Source organism: Zonotrichia albicollis, chromosome 1 (genome assembly GCF_047830755.1).
Source record: "Zonotrichia albicollis isolate bZonAlb1 chromosome 1, bZonAlb1.hap1, whole genome shotgun sequence".
NCBI classification, from domain to species: Eukaryota; Metazoa; Chordata; class Aves; order Passeriformes; family Passerellidae; genus Zonotrichia; species Zonotrichia albicollis.
This window is the reverse complement of record NC_133819.1, coordinates 49,695,286-49,710,639: the sequence shown is the minus strand read 5'-3', so window position 1 is coordinate 49,710,639 and position 15,354 is coordinate 49,695,286. Positions and strand designations below refer to the sequence as shown.

Below are 15,354 nucleotides of genomic sequence, written 5' to 3'. Positions count from 1 at the left end.
ACACTGACACGTGAGTATGCAATCATGAAAACAGACTAAAAGTGAAAACAGGCTTTGCAAATAAAAAATGGTTCTGTCACTGCACACTTTCAAATCTGATGAAGAAACAGGCAAGACTTTCATGCTACTACCCAACAGCTCCACAATGCTGCACTGATATGCAAATATTGCACAAGTCTTTGAAACAATAAAGTTATCTGCAATACAATCCTAAAAATAGAAACTAAACATTTGCTCATTTATGCAAAATCTCCTAATCAGCAAAAATCTAGACAACCCCAAACAACTGTGTACTTTGGGAACCAATGACTCAGATGAAATAATTTCATTTTTACCAAACAATTCATTATGAAGGAGTATCAAGGATGGGTAATTTTAGAAGTTACTCCTCAACCCCAAAATGTGCAAACAGAATTTCAGAAAAAAAATGCAAAAGCAAATGTTTCGACCCAATGTGTATATTAGAGGATACATTAAATAATGTTCTTGGTAATACTGTCAAATTACTTTGCCTAGTTAAATAATATTTTTTCATACATTTTAACAATTGTTAACACTGCATTAAAAATCTACACTATGAAATAGTTTTATACAGTTTTTCAGTCCACATAAAACTCATCTTTTTAAAATAAATGCCTATTTTTCTTAAGATACACAGAACTGATTGAAGCCACTGATACATGGCTGTTCTTAACCAGACTTTTCATGGTTTATGTTAAAATAAATTTAAAATTGCTGTGCAGTTACTTGAAGTGTTCCAAAATAACAGTACAGTACCATAAGCATGTAAAATTAATGGCTGAAAAGGATCTGTTTTGAATTCTATTAACGCTGAAGTGATAATGCAGCTGAGCCTCTTTTGTTCTGGATTTGTTTATTTTTTAAATAAACATAAGCAGGAAATTTTCACACAGTCATTTAAAGAAACCAGAGGTTTTCCCCACCCTTTTAGGCCTTTACACTTTTACTTCTCTAGGATTTACCATCAAAATCCTGAGTGATCTTTAGGGACATTCCATTTTCAGAAATATGCTTTACACTATGAAGATCCAAAACCAGAAGTCTGTATTTACAGCACTTCATGAAAACAGAGCACAATACTTGATCCCCTACAATGCAGCTTCCATGTGCTCTCGCTCATCTGCAATGATGCTCTAGCTGGAAGCTCCTGTAAAAGCACTTCCATGTACTTCAGCATGGAGAAGCCCGGCTCCAGTTGTAACTGCTGCTCCCCAGGGCATAATCAAGGAGCAGTTCTGCTCAATCTGGCTTTACTGCGAGCCTTTGGCTGGCCAGAGGAGCAGGGATGGAGCTCCTGACAGCCAACACACAGCATGGGGATCACTGTATTTCAGTATCAAACTGTGCCTCTAAAGTTAGTTTTAGGCAGACTACAAGCAAAATATATCTCTATAAGGAGAAGTCATAAAAGCCTAAATGTAATTAGTATTTCAAAACAAAGCCATCTGATAGATAAAACTTTTTCCATTCTAAAATGGCTGGATAATTTTCATTCTAGGTCATTTTAACACTTTCAGAGTATAAATTTTATGTATGCAAATAGACCTGACAGTTGAGAAAGCATTATCCAAACAGTGTTTTAAAACAAAGCTCCAAGGTACTAAATATAAAAAGCTGTATGAATTGCTAGCAACCCACAGAACTTATTAAAAGCCAAACACAATAAACTAAAGACACTGAGCCTCTGTTAAATCCCACAACATGTTCCTGTACTTGATATACAGTATTTTAAAACATAGTGCATAGGGAGTTTTGGAGGTAAGCACACTGTACAGAGAAGAGCCTGGAATCTTGTACTGCCAAAAACTCCTGAAGAAACCTGATGAGCACCAAATGCTCTTACTCTGGTAACAAGCTCTCTTCCAGATGAACAACTTCAAAGCATGGGAAGAAAAAAATTCAAGAAAAGGCTGTTTTTGCCTTCACAAAGCTAGAACTCAGGATCTGAGCATTATAAGTTTTCTCTTCTAATGGTGGGCAGATATCTGCTCATAGGGGATGCTCTGCAGGTACAGTGCACCAAGTGAACTGCTATCAACAAACTGCTGTGCATTTCTACAAAATTTCCGAAGAACTGTCTAAGAAATCTTTCCAGTAAAAACCCACCAAACCAACCTGCAGGACACATCAGAACCTAAAGTCCACCACACTTTCAGATCTTATGATTTACCAAAGTTATTTGAAGATTAAATGCATGCAGACAGACCAAAACTTGCACTATCACAGAGTATTAAAGACTAAAATTCTTAAGAAACAAACTATGTCATTTGAACTAAAAATAAACAAAATATATGTGCTATCTTCCTTGCAGCATTACTCTTGGGGGCCAGATCACAAATGTGTAGTGTATGTTTTCTGAAGTATTCAGAGAGATCAAAGCATAAACATTTATAAAGAAACTTGATATTCAAAGAACATTCTAGTACTCCCAATATTTTAAACTCCAGAACAAACTACTTACTGTGATTTGCCTACACAGCAGTAAAGGTAATTATGTATCCAGTAAATGTAAAGATATATCTAATGACAACGAATTTCTTCCTAGGGAGAAACCTGAAGTTTTTCATATCCAGAGGGAAAAAATATTTCATTTTCAAAGAAGATTAAATTAGCATACATTTATTGTTACTGCAACTCAAGCCTCCACCTTGTCTGGTTTGAAGATTCGTATAACTAATGTGACATTCTGATGTCTAATATTTTGTAAGTCATAGTCAATAACAGAAAAATAAAACACAGTATCACCTGCACAGCAGTACAAATACAAGATCTATATTCTATCTGTGCTACTCAGCAGCAGGAAATCAAAAGTTAACTGACTTAAAGGAGATCCTCAAGTGACACCATGAGGGTGAAAAAACTGGATCCCCTGCAGTAAAACTTAACTAAAGCTGGCAATAAAGGCAAATCCAGATACAGTTTTCAGCAGCAACATCTTACATGTCTAACATAACTAGGGCTGTAAATACCAACTTGCAGTATTTTACTGTAGCCTGACAAGAGTCAAACTAGAAAACACAGTATACTTAATATTTACATATTTAATAAAACTGCTTTTAAACTGACTTCTGTTCAAAACAGTTGTATCAATTCTACTTCAATAACTGATCATTACAAGCTTTGCCAACAAATACTGGTTTTTACCTACTGCTAACACTTCCTCTTTCACACCACAAAATATTTATGAGGACAATTGCAAAATCCTGCCTAAGCAGAAAAACCTCAAGGAGATGAACTCTTAAATTTCCTAGTCACTCTCCCATTCTGTGCCTACCAAGACACCAGCCCAGTCTCCCTTCTGTGACTTACAAACATAGACTGCATCAATTACTTGGAACATCTGGTACTGGATCATTAGCTCAATTCCAGATGAACTGGTGTGGCCTACAACACTTCTGTCAAGCATGAAAATGAAGCCGCAAGCGCTACACATGCATCAAGTTAGCTGATCCCTCTAATCCATACTTCAAGCCAATGCCCCACATCATTGAGTGAGAACTTTATCCCTTACACATCAGGCATTCCATACAGTCCAAATCTGTTTGTCCTGACACAAAGGACAGGATTCATTTGCCTAAGCACAGTCATCTAAAACCAGTTTAGACAGTCCTGGGCATCCTGTCTGGCAGCCAGCTGACATTCCAGCAGGCCACAGATCTCTTGCAGTTCTTGTGTCACACCCACTCATTCCGCGTGGCTACTGAGGATCCTGCAAGGCACCTCCAGCGGCACCACACAGTGGCAGCAGCTCTCTGGGCACACAGAGCAACAGGCACAACTTTCCCAGGCATTGTCCTGGGGAAGGCTGTGAGAAGACCAGAGAAAATAATGATAAACAATTCTTATCTTCACTTGCTGCAGCTGTTAAACATGTGGAATGTGTTATAGAGATTTGTTTATCAAAGGTGGTTTCTTAACTGGCCAGTGGTGATGGTGTTTGGATGGAAGGACCAGTTGGGTCCACCTGTATCCTGAGTGTCTGCAAGGCCAATGGGTTTCTTAATAAGTACAGAATAATAAAGTGATTGATCAGCCTGCTGAGAATCATGGAGTCAATGCTAATTATTACCCAGCTGGGGGCCTGTGGTGACACCAGACACCTATGGCTGGACAGATGAATTGCACCTAAGAAGCTTCAGATGTACCATAAGGGCATCATTCCTTGGCATTCTCCCCGTGCCACAGCAGGTATTGGGCTCCTAAACTTTGGGAGAAAAATTCTCATGCTCAAACAAAAGCCTGCTTCCCACAGTGATGGAGCATGGCTCTTCCTGGGACAACAGTGGAGGCACAGAAGTAACGTGAGGCCATTACTGATGAATTTAACTTTACTCCTTTGCTCCTCCTCTTTGCCTTCCTGAAGGAAGCAACTGTACCAATGATAGTGCTGGCAAATGGTTCTCTTCTGTGCAATACATGCTGATGCTCACCAACAAAATCTCAAACTCCTACCAGAAGAGACTCCTTTTTCTGCAGTAACCTCATAGAGGATAGACAAAATAAAAAATACCAATGAGAACAGCGCTCGAAGAACAACAAACCTTGGTTCAAAAAACCCCCAAAGTTCTTAAACGTATATAAACTTATATTCTTTAACATGCTATTTTTTCAGGCAGTTCCAGTGAACTAGTGTCTTCAAAAAAAAGAAAAAAAAAAAAAAGAAGAATCAAAAAGGCAGCAAGTAAGAGGAGCAGAGGAGCAAAGGAAGCAAGAGTCAGTAGCAGGAATAAGGCAAATATTTATCAGTTAGATTTTGCTGTTGATCTGATCTCAAATTTTAATAAAGTTCCCCTAATTTTCCAACAAGCAAAGCAAAATACAGCTCTCCTACAGTCCATTGATCAGTTACAGCACTGAAAGAGGCTCACACCTGCTTTTGGGGGAAGCTGTATGCATTGATCTGTTCTGCTGTATGCATTTGATCTCTTTTAAAATATGACCCTCAATGAATAGGACAAAATAAAAGAAGGAAAATGAGGAAGAAAATACTAGACCTAACAAACATTTAAAAAAAGAAACATTTAGGAGTGGCAATGGCACATGTCAAAATAATTATCCACATGTAATACAGGCATATTCCAAAGACAGTAGTAGTTTATCTATTCTGGTCCACAGTTTCATGAAGGACTATGTTAAAAAAAGATTGATTCAAAAAAATTGAACACATCTCCAGTACTATTTTCCTAACTCCATGGAAAAGTTATTCTTACAGTTTATCTTACTACTGTCTGGATGAAAGACAAGACTTAACTACAGGTTTCAAATAAAGCTGCAATAAGCTCAAATAAGCAACTGAGCTAATTCTGCTCCCAAGTAAAGCTTCATTCCCATTTCTAGCTCTAGAATATCTCCTGTAAACCCAAGTACTTTTCTAATTTTTACCTATTAAACTTTAAGACAGTTTCTGCAAATCTTGCCATATTTTGCATTTTTACAATATCTGTAAAATTACCACAGTTCACATGTTTAAATGAATTATTAATTTAGTCCTTCCTAAATTCTTGCAAATGGACTTCTGTTACAAATGTGTAACATTTCCCAAATGTAAAGGAACATTTCCCAGCAAATGTTCTGAAAACTGAAGATGCCATCAGCATCACTGTACTTTAAAAATCATCAATTTCACTGCCTTTACATCCTTCCTGAGGCACATTCAATGGCCTTCTGAATCAACACTTAGTAGTCTTCAACCTATTAGCAAACACACAATTTTCTCAGTAAAAGGGGAAGAGAAAGGATAATGAGGATCTCCAGAATTCATGACAAGGTCAGTTTCTAAAATAGGATTCAAGACTAAACAGCAAGGCTGAAAATCAAACTACATAATGTTATTGTTCTTCAACATCTGGACTATGTCAGGTGCCTTTTAGGCAGGGGGAAGGCAAAAAGGTGTAGAAGGACATAGACTGCCTTGCATAAGAAATCAAATACTGAAAGTTTTTGGCATTTTAAACACACGGGTTGAATCACTAGCTGTAACACAGAAACTGACAGGATACTCCTCTATTTTAGCACAAAGTAAAACATGCCTACCATAGCATAAATGTTTTGCTCTCTTATGAAATACCAGAATTAAAGCTGAGAAAGACAGTAACTTCTGGAGCACTCAAGATTTCTGCTAAATGAGTGACTACTCCCTCAGAGAGCTTCCCTATCCAGACACTGGATAGGGAAATACTGATTAAAATAAAAGCAAGTAATTCATTTTTAAACATGGTAAAAAAAAGAAAGAAAAAGAAAAAGCCCTAACAGAACTTTTACTCAATACCTGGTAAATTTTTGTGAGCCACATTACATAAAAGACTCCTAATTTCTACCAGAAGTGATGGTTTATTTAACCATTGAAGCCCTTCTGAATCCTGTACTCACTTGTGGCCAAACCCCTCACTCAGTTGCTCAAGCTGCCCTCTGAAAAAGCTGCCACTTCAAGTATCTTCTTGAAGTATCAACTCCACTATTTGCATTTAAAATACTCTGTAAGCCAACAGCCAGTCTTTGCTCAGTAGGCATGTTTTAATTTCTGTCTTTATTATTTCATCCCCAGAAGTAATTTTATCTCTTTCTTCACAAATTCTTTTTGGTCATACATCAAGCATCCAATTCTCAATAGATTATCAGTGAATCTATTCAGTGACGTATTTTAAAATTAATATATTTATCACAAAAGTGGGTTTTATCTAGAAACTACTATCCATGAACTAAAATAATATGCCTAGCATTACTGATGCATGTAAATTCAGAAAAGTAGCAAAAAGAACCACCATATTTACCTATCTGCAGCTAAGTCAAACAACTGATATCCATTGAGAAACTATGCAATTCAGGACATTCCCAGTACTTCATTCAGTGACACAGAAGCACCTGGGCTTAATGACTTGAATTTTCAAACTATCAATTACATCACAGCAAGGGTAAGAGAGGCACCCATAAGTGCTGTGTTCATTCATCTTTAACATACATCACAAGTATATGTGATAGGGAAGGGGCACAGGATATATGCAACATCAATGAGAAGGCTGAGAAACAGGGGGCTTAAATTGGGATTTACTATTAGAGCTTGACAGTGACGAATGTAAGTCTACCATCAGAGAGATCATGAGAGCAGCTAACATTTGCATTAGTTTTTAGTGTGGCCGATTTCTGCATGTTCAGCTCCACTTGCATGTTGAAAATGTAAAACAGTAAGGTGGATTGACAGATAAACATGGATCTTAGAAGCAGAAAGTGCAATATGAGCACACAGCAGATGAAATATTGAGAAGTTTATTTTTCTGCATTTTAGATCCATGTAGCTTAGGAATTACACGATAGAATTTGCACATGAAAACATGCAGACCACAGCACAGAATGAAAGGGGTTGCTAATGGCCTTTTGGCTCAGTGTCCCACCTGACCTCTGCCTTACACAGTCAGAAGTACAGATTAAGAAAATATGGCAAATTATCTTTCTTTTACTCTCAGTGCTGCCACTTCACTTGTGGGTAATAAAACTGGTGGTTTTAAGAGGCCCAACTCTCCTCAGACTGGACTTCTTAACATAGAATCATAAAATGGTTTGGGTTTAAGGCACCTTAAAGACTGTCTAGTTCCAACCCTCCTGCCATGGGCAGGGACACCTTTCACCAGACCGGGTTGCTCAGAGCTCCACCCGGTCTGGCAGTGAATTCCTCCAGGGATGGGACATTCTCTGCTTCTCTGCTCCAGTACCTCACCACCTCAAGTGAAAAATTCCTGTCTAAATATACCTTTTTCAGCTTAAAGCCATTCACCATGCCTTTATAAAATATCCCTCTCCAGCTTTTCTGTAGGCCCCCTTCAGGCACAGGAAGGTGCTGTGAGGTCTCCCTGGAGCCTGCTCTGCTGAGGGCTGAACAACCCCAACTCTCTCAGCCTGCCTTCACAGCAGGGGTGCCCCAGCCCTCAGCCCTCTGATCATCTTTGTGGCCTCCTGTGAACTCACTGACCAGAGAGCATCTCCCCTGCCCTGCTAACCACTCTGCTTTTGGTGCAGCCCAGGACAGAACTGGGCTTTGGGGCTGCAAGCCCACACTGCCAACTCGTGTCCAGCCTCTCATCCACCAGCACCCCAGAAGCTAAAAAACTCACACCAGATCTGGAAAACCTGACGTGCTTGGTATATGGCTAGCCAGCTCCAGTAGCTGCCATTTCTCTGATTTTGTGGGAACATGATCCCACAAACTCCCAACTCCCAAATAATATACAGAGACTGTTCCCTCACAGTGTTTCTAATGAGTTTGTAAAAATCGACTCGACAATGCTAAGAAATTTTAAACAAAAACAACCTACACAGAAATGTAGGAAGTTTGACCTTTAAGTTCAATAGCCAACCTTACACTGTGTAAGTTCATTGACAAAAGGACTTTTATCAGGTCAACAAACAAAACAATCCATAATGATAAAAGGATTTTTTGTCAAATAGAAATCTACTTATGCTCATTGCTTAGGCAATCATGGAACACCATGCAGCTCCTGACATCTAATGAAAGCAAAAATATCTAATTTGAAGAAAGTAAGGTTTTTCTGCAGGCTCTTAAGAGCTATGCTCTACAACTTCAGTCCTTCTCACCTTTCCTCAGGCTCCAAGAAGTTTGAGGGCTTTCAAGTGTTTCTCAGTTGAACAGAAGAATTTTCACATCAATTAAATACACATGAAGAGGTACCAGAGAGATTTTGGTACCATGAAAATCTTGTTGTCTACACTCCATATAGCTGGGAAATTCCTGTGAGTTTTAAATTGTAGTTACTTCTTGTAAGAGTCTACATACACACAGCTGGTTTTCAAAAGGCATTTTCAAGTTATCAACTGCTCTTTCCAGCTGTTGCTATGAAAGTGCATTTTGATGAACAAGCTGGGCAAAGAAAGCAGACAAAACCACAAGTCTTTAAAACTAAGATGCTTTTATAAATACAATGCACAGAATGGAATTTCTGATTCAGGTCAATACTAAAGGAGACCCTTCACCTCTGAAGGCATTTCAGACACTGAAATGACCGAAACGTAGCTTACTTGCTCATCAGTATTTATTAAAAATAACGTGTAACAGTAAGGAAATACTCCTGGTATTTCATAGATAACAAAGATGAAAATAAACACTGGAAGGCAAATATCCAACCAGTCAAGTGGAAGATTCGTGCAACATCTATGAAAGGAAACCCTTAGTAGGCCTTAAATTTCTCCTGCGGCTGTTCACAATTTTAATGGGTTTTTTTATTTGGTTTTTTTCCCCCAAAATGTATTTTAAAAAATAATTAAAATAAACAACCCCCCACCAAAAAATAATCAAATACATGCAGATATAACGGAAAACACCAAAATATTTTTTTTATTATGTAACTTGTTCTTAAAAGCTAATAAAAACTGACTCCAGTACTCCAGATAACCAACACTTTTGGATGATAGATTAAACATATCTGGAATCTTTTTAGTGAACTTATGTTTCATGTTTAATGAAAACAACAACAATCACCACTACCCACAAAATTCTTTGACATTTTGAAGATGTCAGTTAGAAACAGGAAGACAAAACTTGTAGTTATTACCCTAGAATACATTAAAAAAATCAGGTGCTCTTATCATTCTAGAAGCTATGCTGGTTTTGAGAAAACAACTGTGTCTGTCATATGTTTGCAGCTCTGTTTTTTAAATTAAAAATGCTCTGAGTTGCACTTTGAATTCTTCCTTGAATAATTTTTAATATTCACGCCACTCTTGAACCTTGCTGTATTCATCCATTCTCTCTCTCGGTCTTTTCATACAGCCCTTGGCTTGTTTACACATTCCCTCCCTCTCCCACTCAGCTGCTACACTTTCCCACTGTTCTTTGACTGCCATTAGCAACAGTACTTGCACTCTACAGACAAAACACAGCTCAGAATCTCTGCTAATCTTGAGAATAGCATATGACCTTGCTGTGGCAAGAAGCTTTGCACTGGTTCGGAACAGAAATCACACTGCAGCTCACGGTATCCTGCTCTCTCAGGCACAGCCATGTCCCAAACCACATCCCAAACTACGTGCCCACCAACTGCTAATAACAGACAAGGAGGGGTGGGGAGCAATTACGGGAAAAGGACTGCATAGCCCTTCCATAATCCAGGAAAAGGACACCACACCACTGCAGATGTGGTCTGCATGGTGAGGTGAAGAAAACATAGGCCCAAACAAGAACAGAAAGGGTAATAAGTGATACACTTCTATCCCACACAAAAACTTCTGCTACTCTTTATATTCCCACCCCCAGGAGACAGCTCTGAATGGTACAAAGCACCACAGTTACTGCCTGGCCAATTTCTAGGCCAGTGTAGCAATTGCTTTATTATCAGCATTCACAGGGCTCTGTTGGTTTAAAAAGTCTCCTACCAGAGGGTAAGAAAAATCAAAAATACACCTCAGAAATCCACATGCACTAAAATAACATATATTTTAAAGCAAGCTAATGTCTCAAACATCACTGTAGCTTCTGTGCCTTTAATATGTCCAATCCCTTTTTGAGTCAAAAGTAAAATATTAAAGCTGTGCAGCACCCACACTTCACAGAAACTAGTTAATCAGATTAAAGACTTAGGAAGACAGCCTTCCCTCAGAAGAACATCAGGGAATGGAAGATAATTGTTCTCACGCTTTAGGACCATGCATAGATTAATCAAGTATTTTGAAAGAAGACAAAACACAAAATTTGATATGCAGATGCAGTAAGACAGAAGGATAATTTCTATTTATAAACCAGTCACATATGCTTTATCACCTAAAATGTGACAAGTGCTTCAAGCCATGAAACATCATTACACTGTATGCCATTTACATAAAAATACACTAATAAATAAAGAAGTGCTTATTCATTGTATGATACAGAACAGTATACTTAGTATACCCTAGTGCAACAAATGTGTGTACCAAGTATGTCCTCTTACAAAGCTGATTATATGCTTTTAGATAGCCCTCAAATACCTTATGTCTGGTACTGCAATATGTTTAGTACATCTTAAGAAAACCTATGTCTGATCTTCCCTATAAGGCTATTTGTTGTTTTAGGCAGATAATTTCGTCCTTATCCTAATTACCTTGCTCAGCTAGGATCAAGGGAGTCCCTCACCTATGAAATCACAGGGTAACACAGCACAGACTGCCAAAAAGGTGAGGAAACAGCAGTGGAAGCTGCTGGCCTACAAACCCCGGAGAGCACACAGCGCGATGTGCACACGGCGACTCCGGCCGCCACCTCCTCAGCAGCCTAATCTGGTTACCAAGGGATAATGGCAGAGATGCATTATCCTCCCCAAGGAACACGGCAACCAGAGCGAGGAACGGCTCCTGGCTGGCTCTCCTCAGCAGCCTCCACAACTTGCAGGGCAATGCCAGACCTGCACTCACACCAGTATGAGAAATGCCTTTGAGGTTGAGGCAGCGCGTGCTTTCGCACTGGCATGCACTCGCTACAGTGGAAGTTACGGCCCATTTGTTTGCTGGGCCACAAGCACTGGATTATTTTTTCCCCCTCCACATTCTTCCAACAATAGCTTGGAGAGCTTGAGACAGTTAACATGGGGGCAAACAGAAAATCTGGTTCTTCACTTTAATCTTCACTTGAGAAATCAGATTAAGATTCAACTGCTAAGCATCACGTTTTATTTACATTTCTGCTTGTGCTCAAGAAGACTGAAAAAAAAAATCCAGAAAGTTCCCATAAGCCAAGGTCTTGCATTCAAGATAAAATTGACATTACCACTTCTAAATAGCATTTTCAACCATACTCTGCAATTCCATAATACATCCAGGCTGATTAAGTGAGCAAACCAAATAAAACAAGTAAAAAATCTCCTCTCTAGAATATCTGCATAATGCCTTCAGCAGAGCCTCACAAATATTAAGTTAAACGTACATATTGGCCACAACAAAGTGACATTTTGCAAAGGAAAGTCACTTCACAAAGGCTGCAGAACCACTAACCTTAAAACATTTTCTTCTGTGTTGCATGTATTAGGAGGATATACAGAATATTTGTAAAACAAAACACCGCAGCCAAACCATCGTTAAATTTAGAAAAAAAGATTAAGAAGTTTTCTTAGCAGTAACTAAGGTTTTGTTTTCCCTTGCAGTTTCATAACACAACATCAGAAGACTGAATTCCTTGTAAATGTGGTAAGCAGTAGTTTTAAGAGAGACCAACAGCTACATAATCATCCTACACTGTTAATTGTATCTGGCATTATTGCTCAAAGCTCCTACACAGAATGTCAGCTGACTGCATGAACAGTACTTTGTTCTTAGTGCCTTTGTTAATGACGAATTAAATTATACAGAAGAGAGCTCCACAACCACCCTCACTTTATAAACCTCGACCATTACAGAATGACAAAAATCCTACAGCTTTGCCTAGAGAACACAGCTATTTCTTAACATGCTACAACTTGTGTTCTTAACCTGCAAGTTACCACCATTCATGTTTACACCAAGGAGAACTGTGTTGCCTCACAGGAAGGAAACAAAGATGAAGAAAAACATTTCCAAGAGAAAAAAAAATCTCAGCAAGAGTGATCTTGGTACTTATTCAGTTCTACAGAGACCATGACTTCCCTTGCACCTTGCAAATGACAAAAACAGACACATCAGAGAACCACCTATATTTTTTTTTTTGGACTGTGCAGTCCAGACATAATTTCACTGCTCTGGTCACAATCATTAACTCTTTCGGTCTCTGACATTTGAAAGAACTAAGTGGGAAACACACACTTCAGGCTGCCTCAATAAAGAGTCTTTCCCAGGACTAATACAACTACTGTTTTGGCAAATTCAGATAAAAAAATTTAATCTTAATCTGTGATCTTTATAAACCATCTTCTTTATGCAAATCTGCATACATTGTCACTTGTGAAAGCATAGCCATCCTACCTCATCCCTAAACTTGCTGCAAGTCCAATGAATGTGCCTCAAGTCTCCCCAGAAATAATATCACATATATTTCAAGTCATCAAGGTATTAAGCTCAGAGAACCTGGCTGACACGCAAACCCAAGGGGTGTCCTAAAGACAAAACGTAAGTCTAGTTTTTAACCAAAACACAACCATATAGTCTGTACCGCTTTACTGACCTACTTTCCATTGGTTTGTGTAACAATACACTGCGCAGCGAAGGAAACGTAGTAACATCCCATGTCTTTATTAAATATACATCCCCAGATCTAGCAGCAAGGCTCTTATTTTATGGCTATGCCGAATAAGTAAGAATTTCTTCACACAACAGGGCAGGTTAACATCCGCTTGTTTACAGAGCGGTGTAGTAAATTCTGTCTTATCTTGCAGAGGTGGCCAACACAAGTAACACCGAGGCGAGAGGGGTAAACACAACGCCAACATAAAAATGCACAGCGGAATCGGCCAGAGTAGTAAATAATTGAGATCACGGGCCATCCCAGAAACCCAGGCACGGTTAAAATTCCAAGAAGGGCCGGAGCTGCCACGCTCGGTGTCCGGTACCCTCCGGCTGCCGCACGTAGCATCCATCGCCCATTGCCCGCTCGGGCGGAAGCCGAGCCCGCCAGCCGCGATACCAACCTGCCATACCGAGCTCCCCGGCCCGCCGAGAGCCCCCGCGGCCCCGCGCCGCTCCCCAAGGGCACGGCGCTCCCCACTCACCGTCCCCCACAGCCATCATGCCCGCCGGTGCCGCGGGAGGGCGGGCGCGGCGGGTCCCGGCCGGATCCCCGCCGGCTCCCTGCCGCTGCAGCCGCCGCCTCGCTTCAAAATAGCAGTCCCGCCTTGCGAGGGAGCCTCCGCGCCGGCCCGGCCCCGGCCCGGCCCCCCGGGCGCTCCGCCCCCGCCGTCACGGCCCGCCGCGTCCCCCCGCCGCCGCCGGGGACAGCCCACAGCCCGGGGACAGCCCTGCCCCCCGCTACCGCCACGGAACGCGAAACCAGAGGAGGAGAAGGAGCCTCGGTAAAGGACGAGCGCTCTGCGGAACACAGATCAACCAAAACATAACGTAACACGAAATGAAAAAAATAATAAAGACATAGGAAGTAGGAAGGGGTTCCGTTGAAGAAAGCTGCTGCCTCTTTCTTTGAGTTTTCGGGAGACCTCTCTGGAAATCCCCCCCGCACCTTTGAAAGAGAAACTGCTTCCAAAGCATGTGTGCAACACACGCTGGGAGTATCAATGACAGCCTGCCCACACTGATCAGCTGATAGCTGCTGATCAGAATTTGTACTTGATCAGTTTGTACCTGAATGTACCTTTCGGGTGACATGCTGAGGGTAAAGAGTGCAATCCAAAGTGATCAAAAAAAAAATAGTAGCAAGTAAGTAGTACCAATTTACTTAGTCTTGCCAAAAGAAAAGTTTAAAACTCAGGCAGACTGCAGCATATGCTGTTGCACCGAGCATGAGAACCACGCATTTGCAAGGAGCCAGACACAGTTCCCTGTAGTGACAATCCAAAAGCTCAGTCAAATTCCTTAAAACCAGTGGAAGTACCAGCCTGATGAGGCCCTTTTCTTCCAAATGGGCTTGAACTGACCAGTACACTTCATTGGTCAGTAGATTTTCCTATTTAAAATGATAAGCCATCAGGAAGAGCAGTTGAAATGGAAAATGATGTGGTTACATTTTGACCGCTTGCTTTGAGCACACCGAAGGAACACATGCAGCTCAAAACCTCTATAAAATAATCACGGCAGCTACCACCAGTATTCCCAAACGATATATATTCATGTTGTGCTCCACTGGTGAGCTCTATTAAGAGTATGTCGTCACTGTCTCCATAGTAACTATATTTCCAAATAGAAAACAGCAAAGGGAAATAAAAAACAATAGTGTAATGTGGAAAAACAGATACACACTCCTGCTATGGATTTTTATTTGCCCTTTTTTTTCCAGGAGAACATGTATTTCAGCTGCATCTTTATCACACATCATACAGCTCCCCTACACCATAATCATACATCCTACCTGTCATATTTTGTGTTTGTAAAGCCAGTCCTTTGAGCCATTAAATATTAAAATGGAAAAAGTGCACAGGTTGAATAGAGATGAACGATTTATCTTCAGCCCAATCATTCTGCTGAGTGCAGCAGGGAGCTCAGTATTAATAGTTTCCCTACTTTTGTTTTAATTCCCTATCTCAAAAATGACACGACTATCCGATACAGGAGTCTGCTTGAATTCTCTTAAAGAAAACAGTATTTACAAATGTCAGGCAGCAGAAACAAATGCTTTTGTAGTGCTGAGATTGGCTGCCAGTTCTGTTTCCATAGAAATGAACATTCACTTGCTGAAAAATGGTGGTGGGGGGGTGCTTTAAAGAATCTTCTCCAGTTTGG

General features: G+C 40.2%; 1 protein-coding gene across 40 annotated transcripts in view; it reads right to left on the bottom strand.

Annotated features, from left to right (window-relative positions):
• Window positions 1-15,354, bottom strand: part of CLASP2 (cytoplasmic linker associated protein 2) — a 145,794-nt gene that overhangs the window by 89,743 nt on the left and 40,697 nt on the right. The window contains exon 1 of one of the 40 annotated variants that reach the window (XM_074541020.1): window positions 13,674-13,831. The exons of 38 other annotated variants lie outside the window; for them this stretch is intronic. In XM_074541020.1, coding sequence (XP_074397121.1) covers window positions 13,674-13,692 — 19 coding nt within the window. In that variant the 5' untranslated portion in view covers window positions 13,693-13,831. Of the gene's footprint in view, window positions 1-13,592; window positions 13,832-15,354 lie in introns of those variants that run through there. One more of the 40 variants, XM_074541002.1, reaches the window with a different exon arrangement.